This window comes from Dermochelys coriacea, chromosome 16 (genome assembly GCF_009764565.3).
Source record: "Dermochelys coriacea isolate rDerCor1 chromosome 16, rDerCor1.pri.v4, whole genome shotgun sequence".
NCBI lineage: Eukaryota > Metazoa > Chordata > Testudines > Dermochelyidae > Dermochelys > Dermochelys coriacea.
In genome coordinates, this window is record NC_050083.1 from 7,675,282 (window position 1) to 7,692,051 (window position 16,770).

A 16,770-nucleotide genomic window follows, 5' to 3' on the forward strand; every position below is an offset into this window, starting at 1 on the left:
GGTAGCCAGCTAGGCATGGCACTGCTAGCCAAAGCAGCTGGAGGGCCACAAGACCCTCATTTGTAAGAGACCGTTAAGGTTGGTTTAAGGTAAGGCGGTTAATTTGAGAAAAAGCCAAATAAACAGAGGGAGGTGTGTGAAACCTTAACCTGTGTGATGACCATCACCTCTTCTGGATGTCTGGTGCCACATCTCGAACATGAGCACCGCCATCCATAGGCTGTTAGCTTCCTCCATTTCATCCCTCTCACTGAGAGAGAATACAGTGTGTCAGCCTTAACTGATCAGTATCAATGGCTTTATCTGTCCCAGGGCTACCCAGGACCTGTTGGTGACAGAGGAAAGCCAGGACCCATGGGTGAAAAGGTAGGACCGTGAAAGAGCTACAGAGATGAAGATTGTTGGGAACTCTGGGATGACCTACAAAGAGGTTTTTCTTTGCCGTTTATTGGGGCAGTGACTGGAGAAAACGATCTACTTCCAGTGCTAGGAACAGGGTGTAGGATTAGCCTCTGCAGGGTCCGACTGTACTGTTCTTCCAGTATCTCTGGTATCTCTTGTGCTGCTTATGCTCCTTCCCCCACCCTCCTCCACATTCATTTCCTGACAGACCAAAGTTGGATTTAAAAGAAAGCGGTGGTGGTTTTGATTTCAGAGGGGAAATGGTTGTAGAACAGACATTTAGGGTGGGAGCAATATGAACACAGTGAAATCCTGCTACATCTGTTCGTTACTCCATGTTACTAACAGAGATAGGCCTGAGTTGTTAGGTTCCAAACTTCCTTGAAATTTAGGAGTTTGCATTTCCAGTGTCTGGGTTTGGCTTATTATAAGGACCTGTTAAAAAGGCTGGATGCCAGATCAAACTTTGTGGGTGTTTGGGGTGTTGACTCTGGCCTATCTCGAATCAGTTGGGCACACTTATTGGTATTCATGTCTGAGAAATTACCCTACAATCGTTTCCCAAACTCCAACTTCCTGTCTCCACCAACACGTCAGTAGCACTCGCCTCTAGAACTGGTCGGGACATTTGTGTAGGCTTCCCCCTCACCCCTATTTTCTGACCAGCTCTCCTTAACCTTCCCAACCTTAGTCACCAGTCTTCACTGAGAGCTGGCTGCTGCTGCACCCAAGAGGTTCTTCAGCAGAACAAACATTAACAAACTTCTTTCTGCTCCTTCTTTCAGGGAGAGCCTGGAGTGCGGGGCCCACCAGGATTTCCAGGAAAAGCCGGTCCCAAAGTGAGTATTGTTCCCTGCCTCTCAGTAGAACTGGCCTGTAGCACACCCCAGAACTCCAGGGCTGATCTGTTTTCTGTGGGCACTGATAGGTCTGAAGTGATTTCCGTGCCCAGCGGTTAAATGAAGTCTGGTGCAGGCATGCTGGTTGTCGAAGTGGTTAGCTTGAGCCTCTGTGGTGAGAAGGTGAAAAAGCCTCTCAATCAACCGGCCTATGTGCAATGAGCGCTCGGCAAAAGGGAGGTGAAATATTCAGGCTCTGATCTCTGTCTCTCTCTCCTCACACAGGCTCCCCCTGGCCCACCTGGTGGGAAAGGTCCCCCTGGTCCACAGGTATGTCCCATTGTGTCTTTCCTCTCTCTTTACATGTGGCAAGATGCCCCAGGCACTGCAAGGATTAGGACAGTTTTGCCAGCTCATTTAATACAGGTGTGAAAGATCAGGGCACGGACAGGGCCCCCAACGAGGCCATGACTTTGCTGTCCTTGCGCAGGGCTCTCACATCTCAGTGTTGGAGGCCGGAACAGCCCTACACACCCAGACCTGCCCTCCTGTGTGGTCAGGCCAGTCAGGAGGAGGGTGGGAGCTGGGTTTGCCCCTCTGTGGTTTTCCAGGGTTACTGTGCCACTGCTAGGACACCCCAGCTGTGGAAAGCGGCAAGGGGCGCACTTGTTAGAGCTGTCTCCATCTGTTCAGATGTGCCTCGTGGGGCTGGATCCCAGCCCAGCCAGGTGGAGCAAAGGAGTCCTATGGGGATGAGAGGCTGTGTCAGCATCAGAGACTTTGGTACAATAAAAGAGATAACGGGGGGCCTCCCACCTTGATTGCGGAATGGGTCCACCCCTCACGACAGGCCCAGTGTAATGACTTCTAGGGCACATCTGCGAAGGAGCAGCTACCAGTGGCTGAGCAGACCCCAAATAGGAGCTGGCTCGCAACTCCTCCCCAGGTAACAGCTGGTGCTCAAGAGCCCCGGGGGCAATAACAAAGAGAAGGCAATGCCCCTGGAATTTCCGAAGCTGCCCTCCCCCTTCCCGGTTTTTTCCTGCTCCATGTAGAGGCCATCGCTGTGACAGAAATACCTGAGCCCAGGTAATTAGTTCCAATTAATGTGTCAGCACTTTAGCTGTGTCAGCTCAGTGCTAGATTCATATCTCCCTTTGGAAGGGGAATTGGCTGTCACATCTGCTAACCTGATTGGCTGGTGTCGCATTATGTGAACTTCCTGAGGATGGGGGCAGCGCCAGTACGGTCACCTGGGTTGACAGGGGTGGGGTGGGATCGGGGCAGGCTGGCAAGACAGGCGTAGTGCCATGGGGACGGGGGTGGGTTTGCCATGGAGCTGGTACCCCCAAATAGGCAGTAGGGCTGCAGGGAACACACTGCTCAGCTCCCCTCTCCCCCAGCTCCAGTGCAGGTGCATCATAGTTTCCAAATGGAAAAACTGGAATGCGGGGCTAGGGGGACTTGCAGGGAAACATTTTGCTGCAGGGGGGTAAGAGAGATTTTTGGCGGGGGGAATTGAGAGGAAAAAGATACTCCCCTTCCCTTTCCCCTGTACAGAAGAACTTTATCGTAAAGGGCAGGATGGGAGAAAATTACCCATCCCTCTGTGTCCCCTTTACACCAGTCCCAACTTCTCCTCCTCCTCCAAACTACCCATCACACCCTCCCTCTTTCGTCAAGTGACTCCATTCTCCCTTCATTCATCCCACCTCTTTCCCAACTCAAAACCTCCTCCAGGCTGTTCAGCTCCCCCCAACCCAACCCAGCTCAGACAGCGCCCCCCCCCCCCGAGTCTGAGAACCATTTGTCTTACTACGTAACCTCTCCTCCGCTCTGGGCCCGCATCTGCCCTGCACTCCCGGCTCCGCATGACCCCCTGTGCCCGTATGTAATACACACACATACCCCCTGCTTCCAGCTCAGAGAGCCCATGCACAGGATCCAAATTCCACCTTTTCTCCTCCACTTGTCGCTGTGTCTGGAAAATGAGGAGCGGAGGCAGCAAGGAGCCCGTGCAGACCCCCCTACATTTTGCCCATGTGGGGCTGAACTGAAATAGCCCCCACAGAATCCTTGTCCCCTGCTTTGTGCCTCCTCCCTCTTCTGCCTGCAGCTCTCATGCTGCAGGGCCAGCTGGGGGCAGCCAGGTATCCTTAGAGCTGAGCAGGAAATGATTTTCCCATCCTATGAATACTGTCCAGGAATTGGACACTTCTCCCATTCCACATAAGGGACTGAGACCTTCAGAAGTTTTTTGATGAATAAACAATGCAAGGGATACCCCAGGGTAGCCATAGCACCGTAGTGAGGGCACTCACCTGGGATGTGGAAGACCTGCCAGTACCTGATTTGGAGCAGGGACTAGAGCCTAGGTCTCCCACATCCCAGGCGAGTGACCTAAGCAGGGTATTGTAAGTTTGGAGCAGGCTCTCTCACTCTCACGTTCTCATTTTGACCAGCTCTTGCATCCTGGACCTCAGAAACCTTCCTCGACTGAAGTTCTGTCAAACCCGGTGCCTTCCCGCAAACAGTTTTGGTTTTGATGAAACCATATTTTCCGATGAAAATCTTTTGGTCAAAAAAATTTTCAACCCCCTGGAGGTCTCCTGCACCTCAAATCCCACCTGAGGCAGGAAGAGGTACTGTACTCTGCAGTACGCCAGCCACATGACTCTAATTGTGGCCTTAGCTTCTCAATATTGACCACTAATGCCCACTTACCCCCATGGCTTTGAATCAGCCCTCTGGAGTTTGTGCTCTCAACTTTAAGCACCCAAGTATGACCACTTTGGTCAAAGCTCATATGGCCTCTGGGCAGCCAGACCTCTCAAGGCTGCCGGAGATTGTGGGACATTGTGCATTTTGGTTGATTCAGGCTCCCTGTTCCACTGCATCACAAAAATAGGCACTGGGGTATGTGTAACAGACTCCCTCTCCAGCTACCTTGGAGTCTAAAGGAAAAGGTATGGAATTGGGATCTTTGAGGCCTTCAGTTCCAGTCTCACCTCTGCAGAGTGCAAGTGCTAGAATGTGGTTTTCTGGTTGATTGAATTCACATGGTGAGAAACCGTCTTTAAATTAGATTTTACTGTTCAAAATCCTTTATAATCTGTAAATGGAGGCCGTGCTGCGCAGCAGAATGCAGCTGCTCCCTGTTTCAGCTATTCATCTGAACACGTTCTGATCACTTGCTGCACCTAAGAAGGTTTGCAGGTTGGGAGAGGAGTAATGAAGACAGTTAACACACACTGACATCCATTTCAAATACTGCAGGTCAAAGTTGCGGTGTACCCTCAATATACTGAGTATATTTTTCAGCAATAACGTTACAGACATTTCCATCCTGTGTCCTTTGTTCGGTTTGGCCTGAGCCAGTGCTTTTCTCTCCCTCCTTGGTTACAATTGCCCTGCAACACATGAACTGCAGGCAGGGATTCTGTGGGGTTATTTTAGTTCAATCCCATGAGAGCAAAGCATAAGCACATGTTCCCTGCTCCTGATTTTCCAGATCCAGCAAGACACTTCAGTGCACACCTGTCTCCCCTGGGGAGAAAATGAGAGAACCACGGACATATGACCAGTGTGTAGTCACGTTACTTAATGCACTGCTGCAAGGTGCTGAGATACTACAGTGATGAGCGAAGTAGAAGAACGTGTAGAGACTAGACGAGAAACAGTAGTTTTGAGTTATGTAGCGTTAACAAGTGAATAGATACCCTCGTCTCTTTGCAAACATAGGCCCCTGGGATGTGGCACTTATCAAAGGCTCTGTGCTTGTTGGAGACATTATGTTGGTGGCTGCAGGGGCCCCACCTGAAGTAAACTCTGTGTGTTCTGTTTGCATTATGGAAAAGCTGAGTGCATTCCCCCTCTTTGAGACAGGTGGTCTCTGCACCTAGGTGGGAGCATCTCACCTTCTACTATTAAGCAGTGTATGACCTCTTTGTTTCAGGGGAGACTGGGAGACCCAGGTCCTAGAGGGCTTCCGGGACTGCTGGTAAGTAGAAGATCGATAGCTGTGTGCTAATGCAGTTACCACCCTTCTGGTCTCCGATCATGTGACACTGATGGAGCTGGAAAGATGCACATCCACATCCCTCCAGAAACTGATTTGTTCCCATCTTTTGGCTGAGCGCTGCCCTATGTAAAATGATTTGGTGATCTCAGTCCAGCTGTCAGTGAGCATGTGTCCCACGCCACCTGGTGCCAGAATGGGTATTCAGACTTCACCACCCTCACACCCACAAAAGGGACCCCTCCAGCTCAGGGTAAGGTGCACTGGATCATAATGTGAGGCAAAGCTGCCTGGCTTATGGTCAGTCTGTATTTATTCTGCAGAGGGAGTCTGGGTGATGCATTCTACAAGTTTTGTCTTTCCAGCATCCTTGATCACAGCAAAAGATCTAACTTTAAAACTTTTTTTTTTTTTTTTTTTTTTTTGCAAAAAGGGGGGAGGAGTGGAGATGGATTCCCACGATTAGGTATTCGGCGAATACACCTTTGTGAGCTACGTTATAAATACTTCTGGGGGCTCTGATAGTGCAGTTTATAAACCATACGAGTGATTTTTTTTTTAAATCATTTCACTCCGCACCTTCTCAGCTCTTCGGCGAAGTAGCTGACTATTGGAACTCAAACGCCTCCTGATGTGTGTGTGATTCATAGAGTAGCTCTTCCCATCTACATGCATAGATGGGATGCATAACCGTTCTTTCCTTTGCACAGGGGCCTCCAGGCATTCAAGGGCCAGACGGCATCCGCGGTAAGCCTGGTGTGCCAGGAGAGAAGGGGCCTGCTGGACTTAGTGGGGCTGCAGGACTAGCTGGATACCCAGTAAGTACAGATTCTGATTTCTTTGACTGATGTGCAAGGTGAGAATGACACCATCAGTTGCCACTCCACTTATAAGCGGGATTAGAGACGTGCTTCATGAGCTGGTAGATGTGATCAAAGCTAAACTGCTGAAGGAGATCTCCTCTTCTGCTGCTCCACAGCTTTATTGTCTTAGTTACATATGGCATGGCTACAGATCTGCCGAATGCCAAGTACCTTACCCCACCCTGCAGTTACCCAAAGATCAGACATGTAACCTGCATTTCCATTCCTAAGCTCTGCAGCACTGAATCTCTTATGAGACAAAGATTTGGGATAGCCCCCAAGGCCCTAATAAAATCCAGGTTTGATGGTATTTGCACCAACACTCTTCCCCCGTCCTCTCCATCTGGGCATGCCAAGGGACATCAGTGCAGTGGTTCTGAAAATTTACTGAGGTGACCCACCAAGTGCATTTAGTCTTTTTGGGGGACCCACCATTGAGAGAGAATGAGAACTACCACTTGCTAGGAGGTGTCATGCAGGGCTGTGGAATGCTATTTAAAGTGCAGGAGCCCTCAGACCCCAAGCTCCCTGCTTGGCTCTCTCTCCCCAACCTGCTGCCCCTCTCTTCCCGGGGCTGGGCCGCAGTCACTCCCAGGCTGACTGGCCACTTGCTGGTTCTGGCTGCTCCCCATGCCACTGCCTGCTGCCCCAGCCCAGTGGAAGTGAGCGGACGGGGGAGAGCACTTCTGGGGCACACACGGTGGGGAGTGATGTGGGCAGTGACAGCCGACCCCCACTCGGTCCTTCTCACAACACACTGGTGGGTCACACCCCACTGTTTTTGAACATCGCATTAATGGAAACAATGGTTCACATCTCGGGTGGGGCACAAGGTGCAAGGTTAAAAGATAAAATGTTCAAAAATGGTGACAGATTGGGGAGACCAACTTTTGAGCACTCTCGAAGGAGGGCCTGACTTCCAGGTACTTGGCTCTGTCTGAGAAACAGGCCCTCTTCGGGGTCTCAAGTTGCATCCCCCCCCAAATAACTAGTCACTCTTGAAAATCTTGGGCAAAATAACTTCAGCTCCCCAAGACAGGCTTACTCTCTGCCATTGGCATGCAACAGTCTCTGCCTCCCTTACACTCCACTGTGCATGCAGGATGGGCAGAGAGTATCCCTGTAACCCAGCACCTTGCCTTGTATTCGCTGCTTGTGTCTCTGGTAGCCTGTGGCAGCAGCAGGAGGCTCCCCTGAGGCACCTCTTAGCTCACAGTCATAGAAGAGTGCCCGTGCTGTGGAACCTCCTCCAGCTCTTTGTAGAGGGCCCAGATTTTCAACTTTTAGGCATAGGGAGGGGTCTGCAGTGGTGAGCTGCAGCCAATTGTTAAATTTAGAGGCCCTTTTAAACCGGTTGTCCCACGAGGGTCAACCGATTCTAAAAGGGCCTCTAAATTTAACAATTGGCCAAAAGTGTCGCCTTAGGCACCGACTCCGTGGGTGCGCCGGGGCTGGAGCACCCACGGGGAAAATTTGGTGGGTGCAGAGCCCCCACTGGCAGCTCCTTGCCCTGCGCCTGGCCCCAGCCTGCCCCCGCTCCGCCTCCTCCCCTGAACGCACCGTCCTGCTCTGCTTCTCCACCCCCAGCCCCGGTTTCCCGTGAATCAGCTGTTTGCGGGGGAAGCTGGGGCGGGCTGAGAAGCAGGTGGCGGCTTCCCGCTCAGGCTCAGGGAGGCAGAGGTGAGTTGGGCGGGGGGGGGGGTTTGAGGAGGGCCACCCACACCGCAGCAGGTAACCCGGGGGGGCGCGCAGGGGAACCGCTCCCCGCCCCAGCTCGCCTCCACCTCCCTGGACCTGAGGGCGAAGCCACCGCCTGCTTCCCAGCCCTCCCCAGCTTCCCGCCAAACAGCTGATTTGTGAGAAGCCGGGGGTGGGGGGGCGCGGAGAAGCAGAGCAGGGTGGTTCAGGGGAGGAGGTGGAGGCGGAGCAGAGATGAGCTGGGGCCGGAAGGTGCCGGTGGGTGCTCTGCACCCACTTAATTTTCCCCTTGGGTGCTCCAGCCCCGGAGTACCCCTGGAGTCAGTGCCTAAGGTGCCACTTTTGATGAGATCAGTGTGGGGCTGCTGCTCCCCCCCAGCTACGCTACCCTGCTCCTAGGAGCCAGAGGGACCTGCCAGATGCTTCCTGGGAGCTGTCCCAGGTAAGCACCGCCGGGACTCCCCACCTCACCCCCCAGCAGGTCCCTCTGGCTCTTAGGGGTGGGATGGGCACCCACTACAGTGGCCCACGAGACCCTCCTGCCTGGTTCTGGAGGCAGTCAGGGGAGGGGGGTGGATGGGGCAGGAGTCCCAGGGTGGGAGCATCAAGGAATGCAGGGGGTTGGATGGGGCAGGAGTCCTGGGGGCCAGGGGTGGGGCAGGAGTCCCAGGGGGCAGGAGCGGGCCACGACTCCCTCGTGGGGTGAGGAGGGAACTGGTTAAGATTTTGGCAGCTCATCACTGGGGGGTCTGTAATAGGCATTTCTGGGATAGGCAGGCAACTTAGTCCATCAGGGACTCCGTGTACCCACAGATCCCATAGCTTGATGTTCACCTCCTTTGTCAGCCTACCTTGTTCTTTCAGTCTGGGTTACTGGGTGTGACGGGTGTCGCAGTGATGTTTTCCCAGTGGATTGTGCCAGGAAGTGTGAGCTTGCCAGAGGTATGAGCACCAGGATCTAGTGAGAGAGCACTCAATGGTGATACACGAGCCCTTAATCAGAAGCTGAAGACTGGCTCATTCTGTTGGCCACCGGGCTGCGTGGTGCACAGCGTGTTCTATCGCCACTCCTGTGTGCAATGGCGGGGATTGGCAAGGACTCTCCAGATTAGGACATGATTGCTAATTCAATTCATGCTCTTACAGGGCCAGGAAGGGCCAGCTGGGCCTGAAGGGCCTTTGGGGGAGAAAGGAGAGAAGGTAAGGAGGTGAAAGGTGCACATGGTTCCACATGTGTGCAGTTGCATGGGATGCAGTGTTACAGATTCAGCACCGCTGCCTGCACAGAGTCTGAGTTCATTAATGACGGATGCGTGCCGAGAGGAGAGACAAATCCATACCCCCACACACATACGCGCTTGTAGTTCAAATCCTTGCAGGGGGTTGGGGAACAAGACGCAGTGTATGGGGAACAAGACACAGTGCATCTCCACAGAATTGTTCTCCCCATGGCAAACAGATTGCAGTCGTCTTTGTGGGGCAGGAGCTGGAATCCCCACTTAGGGAGAACACTGCATTGTGCCCAAAGGGTAAAGTGAGAGCATTAGGGGGACAGGAGGAGGTTGAGCTATAGCACCTACACACCTTCCAGTGCCCCCTCAGCAGCCTCACTCTGGTAACAGATAACTTTACCCTTTTGCTTTTCATTGACGTATCCATGTGCAATGAGTTCACCTGGACCAGGAGCTCTCCCACCTGGGAGCTCGCTCCTCTGCCTTCCTCTCAAGAATTGCATCTCAACCCCCATCACTTCTGAGTCCAGATCTCCTGAGCCTTGCTTGCCTCCAGCAGCCCTGATTATGCCCCAGATGAGTGCTATTCCTTCTTCTTAATGGGGGATACCTGCCCAGACTGGGATGCACTAATGTACACACCCCAACCCCTCCTCACCACATTATTTGGGGAGGGGGTCCGAATACTAACATGGAGAAATTGTAGGTAGGAACATCTGCTACAATGGGGAGTAAAACCCTGCAAACTCTCCCAGCACATCTGTGCTCAGATGTCACAGCTTGGTGATACTAAGTCCAGACCGTTCAAAAGCTTGAAGGATGGAGACTCTTCGGTGCAAACCCCTCACTAAGATTAGTTGCTCTGTTGAATGTCTTGTTTCTTTAGGGTGAAGTGGGAGAGCCGGGAGAAGCTGGCATCAGAGGCCTGAATGGAGAGCAGGTAGGGTGGTAATGCCTAGTTCTTCTATAGCACTTTTCATCCTTAGATCTCAAATGATCATTATCAGTGTTTTATGAAGAGGGAAACTGAGGCACAGATCAGTGCAGTGACTTGCCCAAGGTCACCCAGCAGGCCAGTAGCAGAGCTGGGACTAGAACCCAGGTCTTCTGAGTCCCAGTCCTGTGCTCAATCCACCAGGCAACACTGGTAAATAGGTCAGGAAATCATGTCCTCTGTCCCCTTTTTAATGTCCCTCTCTCTGGACTTTTCCATTTCCCCTTGGCTTCCAGCTGGTGGGAGTAGTAGAGTTTGAGGGCTGCTTGTTCCAAAGGAAAGCTGTGAGAGTCAAGACTTTGTCATCGTAGTTATCAGAATTAAGTATTAGTGCTGCCTTAGGGCAGGTCTTCAGCCAAATAATACGTCTGCAAGGCAGGATTTGGTGTAATCTGGTGTTGTGTGTGTTACAGGTCCCATTCAGAGTCTGTAACAGCCCTAGCTGGGCAGCTGTGGCTGTTTAGCTCAAGCTTTTGGCTCTGGAGGTCCCCATTTCAGTCCCTAGTGTGTCATACAAGATGGCTTCCATCACCTTGGCAACCTGTCCAAAAGAAGGCCAATTGGGGATATTCAGCTGTAACTCCCCTGGGTGTCCTCTCTAGGTTTTCATCTACTGGGCGACTTCCAAGATTGCCCACCACGAAGCCCTGCTCTTGTTCTAGCAGCACTGAGTCGCAGGTGTGTTGCTATTCAGTGTACGCTACCATAGGGTACATAAACTCTTAAAACATTTGAGCTGATCTATTTTTCCCTTTGTAGGGCTCCCCGGGACTCCCTGGAGTGGAGGGTCAGCCTGGGTCCAAAGGGGAGCAGGTCAGTACTTAAGAGGAGTTCTAAAACCTGGTTTAGGAAGTTGAAATCCTTGAGGCAATGCTAATTCCTGACCTGGATTTGTGGGCAAAAGCCTGGAGAAAATTCCCCCCGGTGCTTTGGAACCCAAGTTGCCCTGGCACATGTAGCTGCAGGAATCCCTGTGCACAGATGCACGCTTTGATGCTCATTCTGTATCTGTGGTTCTAGAGCATGCAGAAACTGGAACTTAAAGGGAGGCCTTAACCTACAATTAATATTCAGGCATTTTTTAAAAAATTATCCTTACCCATGTTACTGACCGCTGCTTAGGCTGTTGCAAATGAAAGAGCCCTCACTTAGTTCCCTTTTCATGCCGTGCTCTGCTTGCACAATGAAAACACACCAGTGAGTTTTACTTACAGGTTTTCCACCGTGCATACAGAGCGGCACTGGCAGCTCTACCAGAAAACATGAGCACTCGGGCTTTCTGAGGCCAGTTGGCATGCTTTTCGGGTTTGGAATAAACAGCCAAGCCTTCCAGTGTTTGCGGTTCATCCGTCATTACCATCAGTGCCCACGGACAAGATTTTCAGAAGCGTCTAAAGGAGTTAGGTGCCCAGTTCTCATAGATTTTTTTTTCCAGTGTGAGTTGGGCACCTAACTCCTTCAGTGCAGTTGCCTGGGGAGAGTGTGTTCCATCCATGGCAGTCAACAGAAGACACCACCAGCCTCCGGCGGCTGTAGTTTTGCTTTGTTATCATTTATTTACAGTATTGTGCCTAGTAAATAATCACTGTTCTCTGGAATCACTGTTCCCCAGGCCACCTCAGCAGTTAGCCTTCTTGTTCTCTCATTGTGGTTCAGGGGAGGACCATCATCCTTCAGGAAACCCTAGTCTGCATGTGCAAGTTACTCTTCTTGGGAATTTTCCTCTCTTTTTTGTTACAAATTATAGCAAGTGTCTGCTGGATTGGAAACCCACCAGCCTTACCCCCTGCATCCAGATGTCAGGATCCATCTGCTTGCTGAGGCATTAATGATTTATATTGACAATCAACAGATACCCAGAACACAGCTAGTAAGGTCAGCTGGATAATACTTGTCATCTTCCTCTTTTCCAGGGAGAAGCAGGAATCCCTGGGGCTCCAGGTGTCAATGGAGGCTCTGGGGAGCCAGGAAAGGAAGGGCCGAAAGGAGACCCCGGGACACCTGGGGAACTAGGAGAAGAGGTACACTTCCGGCATTCTCTGACAGGTGGCCCATCACCATAGTAGCCATGTCACTGTAACCCACTAGAGAAGGCTGTAGTTGTGATCATTGTGATCCGCGAGTGGGGAGTGAGGTTGAGCAACCAGGGAGGAATTATTTGGATGGCTGGATTATTAACTGAGGGCTCTGAGATGGGCTTGGGGCGGTCTTGTCAGAGTGCGGGGAGAGGGTGGCATGGCCACATAGGGAGTAGCGCTCTCTGATCTTCAGCTGGGGACCAGCACTGGCCATCTCCACCAGCTTATTTTCCCTATTTATATTTCCTGCTCCTCTCGGGACAGGATGTTACTTGCAATGGTAGCAAGCAGAGTTTTGACCCAGGAAAGGAAGAAGAGCTAGAGACGTCATGAAGTTCACTAGGAACTTTGCTACTGCCATTGATTTTAAATGGAAGCTGCTCAGATCCTACCGCGATGGGTGGCAGTACAAATAATGTCTGGGCGTGGCACTAGGAACAGGGCTCATCCATTTAAGGTTAAATGAACGTCAGAGAGAGCTTGATTGGAATTTTTTTTCCTTTCTTTTGGCAATTTTGATTTCTCACCAGAAACTTTTTCTGAAAAATCATTTTGGCTGAAAATAGGAGGGGGTGGGGTGGGGGTAGGAGTTCAGCCAAAAGAAAATTTGATTTTCAGTTTTCCAACCAAAACTCTAATTTTATTTTTTTTTAAGGAAATTTGACACTTTTTGTGAAAATTCTCATATTGAAACCCCAATTTTCCATTTAAAATGGAAAATTTGGGGCCAACTATACCTGGTGATGGGTATTTGGAATTTGTCCTTGGCTTTCTGAACTTCCCCATATAGCAACCCTCTCCACTTGCCCGTGAGGGGCCAAGGCCATGTAAGCCCCCTCTGCTCCCATCTCCTGCTTGCTTTGGAGTGGGCTTAGCAATTTCAAACCATTTCACCTTGATATCCACTCTGCATCTGCTGTGTAATATCAAAACCATCACCCTGCCCACCCTAGAGGCACAGCAGTGCTACAAATGAGTCTAAAGAAACTGACCCAGCTCTAAAACTCTGTTACAAACCACTGGAATTTCATCCTGCGGCAATGTCAGATCTCTCTGCCAGGGCCAAGGGATAGAAGATGCTACTTGGATGTGCTAATAACTCCTGCTGGTGCTGGTCAAAATTACACAAGTGAATTGCACGCAAAATAGACTCCAGCGTTGTCCTGGGGACTGTGGGATAGAAGGAAGCCTGGCTGTAGGTAAACACTGTGACAAGATGGCAGATGTTAGTATGGGGGTCCTGGGCTTTTCTTGGCAAGGGGACTAAGACGCCACCCCTTGCCCCTGCTCTTGGGCCGCTGAGGTCCCCACTAGTGGCCCAGGAAGGTGGTAGAGGAGGGAAACGGGGGAGGGGGTCTGGGTTTGCTTCTCACTCTGAGTCCCAGCTCCTCTCAACCCCTGCGGGTTCTTACCCTCTTCCCCCTTGGGTGGGGTACCTTCGATCCTTAGACACTGTGGGAGAGTGTCCCTTACTTCAGTTCTCTGATCTTTCAAGTCTCTCAGCGCACCTCCAAGCTCCAGTCTTTCCTCCTTCTCCCTGACTTCCTGAAGCAGGGGGGTTTTATTAGGTTCCTGACAGGGCCTTAATTGACTGCAGGTGCTCTAATTAACCTGTAGCCACCCGCCCAACAGGGAACCACGCCTTAATTAGCCTTGGGTTATATATTTCCCCTCTAGCACTCTACCACTGCTCCCTGGCCCTCCTGTATCCCAACACATAGATTCATATTAATAGATTATAAGGCAAGAAGAGACCATTGTGATCATCAAGTCTGACCTCCTGCAAAACACACTCCATAGCATCTCCTTGAATTAATTCCTGTTTGAACTGGAGCAGATCTTTTAGAAAAAACATCTGATCTTGATTTTAAAATGTCTGGGGAAGGAGAATCCACCATGCCCCTTGATAAATTGTTCCAATGGTTAAATGCTCTCATTGTTCAAAATGTGCACCTTATTTCCAGTCTGAAATTGTCTAGGTTCAACATTCAGGGCTAATATAAAGAGGACTGTGATTAATTGTTCTCCATGGCCATTGAAGGTAGGACAAGAAGTAATTGGCTTAGTCTGTAGCAAGGGAGATTTAGATTAAATGTCTGGAAAAACTCTCTAACCATGAGTGATTAAGTTCTGCACTAGTCTTCCGAGGGAGGTTGTGGAATCCCCATCATTGGAGGTTAAGAACAGGTTGGCCATACACCTCTTTGAGATGGTCTAAGTTTACTTGGTTCTGCCTCAGCACATGGGGGCTGGTCTTGATGACTTCTCGAGGTCCCTCCAGCCCTACGTTTTTATGACTTTGTGGTGCCTACAACACCTTCACCAGAATTCATATCGCAAGCTGAAGAATGTTTTGCTGTAGCAATGAAGTCCATAGAGAGTCAGTGTGAGAGGCCTCAATCTTCAGGGGCTGATGAGCATAGAGAAGACACACCTGGTATGGAACATGGGTGCTCACTGAACTGGGGCTAAAGAGTTTGCTTCTCCTTCTTTGCAGGGTGACATCGGGGATCCCGGAGATATGGGGGAGCCCGGGCCCAAGGGCGAAAAGGTGGAGAGATCTCTTCTTGTATGTTTTCCCATTGAGACCCTACATTGCCACTCAAGGCTTGCTCAGCCCATTTCTTTCACACACCTTAGTAAAGTATCTATTGGTCCCCAGATGAGATGCTGGAGATGTGCCAGGCAGGCTTACAGAGATGCCACAGGAGGGCTGTAGTTTTAAGGCTGAGATTTACGAATAAAACCAGGATTTTTATAATCCTCTTTCTTATGTGTTAATGATGTAGGGCTCCATGCTTGGCACCTAAGATGAGTTTAAAACATGCATTAAATGTTAATTTAGATGCCATTTAATTGTTGGCTCATTTAACTGCAGTTGATTTACTCATTCAGGTCTTTGTAATAATGCATCTATTTCCACTAATGAACAGGGTGACGCTGGCCCCAGGGGCCCTCCTGGAATGCCTGGACCAGATGCCATTATGGGAAAAACTGGTGAAAAGGGACTTAAAGGAGAGAAGGGGCAAGAAGGTTTACTGGCAAGTACAGCGAGGACTCCTCTCTCCATGAGGGTCACTGGGACCTGGCAGGAATCCCAGGATTTCCCATGAGGGTGGGAGTTTAGGTCTAGCTCTGTATACAGGAGAGTTCTTGGTCACCCAGCAGGAAACTAGGAGTTTGCCAAGGACCATGCAAAACATTCATAGGGAAATTGGAAAACCACCAGATTTGGAGAGGTTTATGTCATTTTTTGGTTTCACCAAATTAGTCCAATTTGGGGGTGAGGAGCTTGCACCTTCCCCCCCTCCAAAAAAAATACATGCATTTGTGAGCAAAAATGGGCTATTTTAACACGTTTTCCTCTTTTTGACCAAATGAGATGGTGTCAGGGCTTTTCAAATTGAAATTTCATTCTGACAAAGAGCAGTTTTCACGTTGACATGTTCAAAGTGCTGACGTTATGCGCGGTTTTGTGCCAGAACTATCAGCTGGCAAAAAGTCCAGATTTTGAGCCAGAGGGTCACTTGACACACAACCATGAGGGTTTCTCCTTTCTGTGCCTTTAAGTCTCAGCACTAAAATTTGAGTCTCTCTCTCTCTGTAGCTATTTGAGTTTGATGGTGTGTCAATATACATGCATGTTGCTTGCTCCCAGTTTAGAATATCTTGTCCCTGAGTGTGTCTCTCTCCTCTATCCATGTGTGCTCTTGGGGTTGCCCATTAGGGTAATAGTTGGGTTTGCTTCTGGGCCCTGGGTGGCCCATGTTGACACCCTCCATTCGTCTGCCACTCTCAAGACAATTCCTTGGTTCCCTGTGAACCTATTGGAATGAGATTTCAGCCTTTCATGGGTATTCCTTGTGGCGCCGTGATCTGCGGGTTTTGTCGCAGTGACATTTGGCTCAAATGCAGTTGCTGCTGTACAGGGCATTCTCGATTAATGCTGGATTCAGCAGCCAGGTCAAGCTCCGGTCTCAGTTTTCGGAGCTCTGTCAGGGTTCTAATAAGTAACACTTCCCTTCCTTCCACAGGGCCAGCTCGGTGTGATCGGTGTTGCAGGACCTGCTGGAGCCAGAGGACGAATTGTACGTTAACGTGTATTATTCCTCCTTCCTTTGCTAGTTGCAAGGTCTCTGATGTAGAAATCTGGGGGTCATGCATGTTACTTGACCATCAGGAGGCAACTGGCTGCTCTGTGTAAGTTGTGGCTATTTTGAATGGATGTGATCTATTTTTTCCTTCGTGACAGGGTGAAGCAGGCATCCTAGGTCCACCCGGGTTAGCTGGCCCTGAGGGAGAGAAGGTACTGAGAAGAAGTGATAAAGTCTGATATAACCTCACCCACCTCCACGCCATTGTGGTAATGAGCTTTACGAGGTGGGAGAGCTTGCATTTCCGAAAGGTGTTGGAGAGCTGTGCATAGTTTGGTGACCAGCAGAGCTGCTTTTCTGGGATCTTTTCAGGGCTCAGGAAATGAGTAAAGAGGAGTCCTCTTTATGGTTGCCTCTTGTGACATAGAGAAGCCAATGAAATTTAACAATGGAAAACTCTTCTTCCTCTGTTTTACTCATTTCCTGAGTCCTGATTTCTGGCCCTGGGATAAAAGGAAAGGCTACCAGTGAGCTGAAGTATGAAGGGAGGGT

General features: G+C 50.3%; 1 protein-coding gene across 3 annotated transcripts in view; it reads left to right on the forward strand.

Annotated features, from left to right (window-relative positions):
* COL27A1 (collagen type XXVII alpha 1 chain) overlaps window positions 1–16,770 on the forward strand; it is a 256,258-nt gene that overhangs the window by 213,356 nt on the left and 26,132 nt on the right. For all 3 annotated transcript variants that reach the window (XM_038374879.2, XM_038374877.2, XM_043498970.1), the window contains 13 exons: window positions 313–366; window positions 1,188–1,241; window positions 1,527–1,571; window positions 5,197–5,241; window positions 5,970–6,077; window positions 8,967–9,020; window positions 9,939–9,992; window positions 10,806–10,859; window positions 11,960–12,067; window positions 14,622–14,675; window positions 15,058–15,165; window positions 16,159–16,212; window positions 16,377–16,430. In XM_038374879.2, the coding sequence (XP_038230807.1) occupies window positions 313–366; window positions 1,188–1,241; window positions 1,527–1,571; window positions 5,197–5,241; window positions 5,970–6,077; window positions 8,967–9,020; window positions 9,939–9,992; window positions 10,806–10,859; window positions 11,960–12,067; window positions 14,622–14,675; window positions 15,058–15,165; window positions 16,159–16,212; window positions 16,377–16,430 (846 nt within the window). The remainder of the gene's footprint in view (window positions 1–312; window positions 367–1,187; window positions 1,242–1,526; window positions 1,572–5,196; window positions 5,242–5,969; window positions 6,078–8,966; window positions 9,021–9,938; window positions 9,993–10,805; window positions 10,860–11,959; window positions 12,068–14,621; window positions 14,676–15,057; window positions 15,166–16,158; window positions 16,213–16,376; window positions 16,431–16,770) is intronic.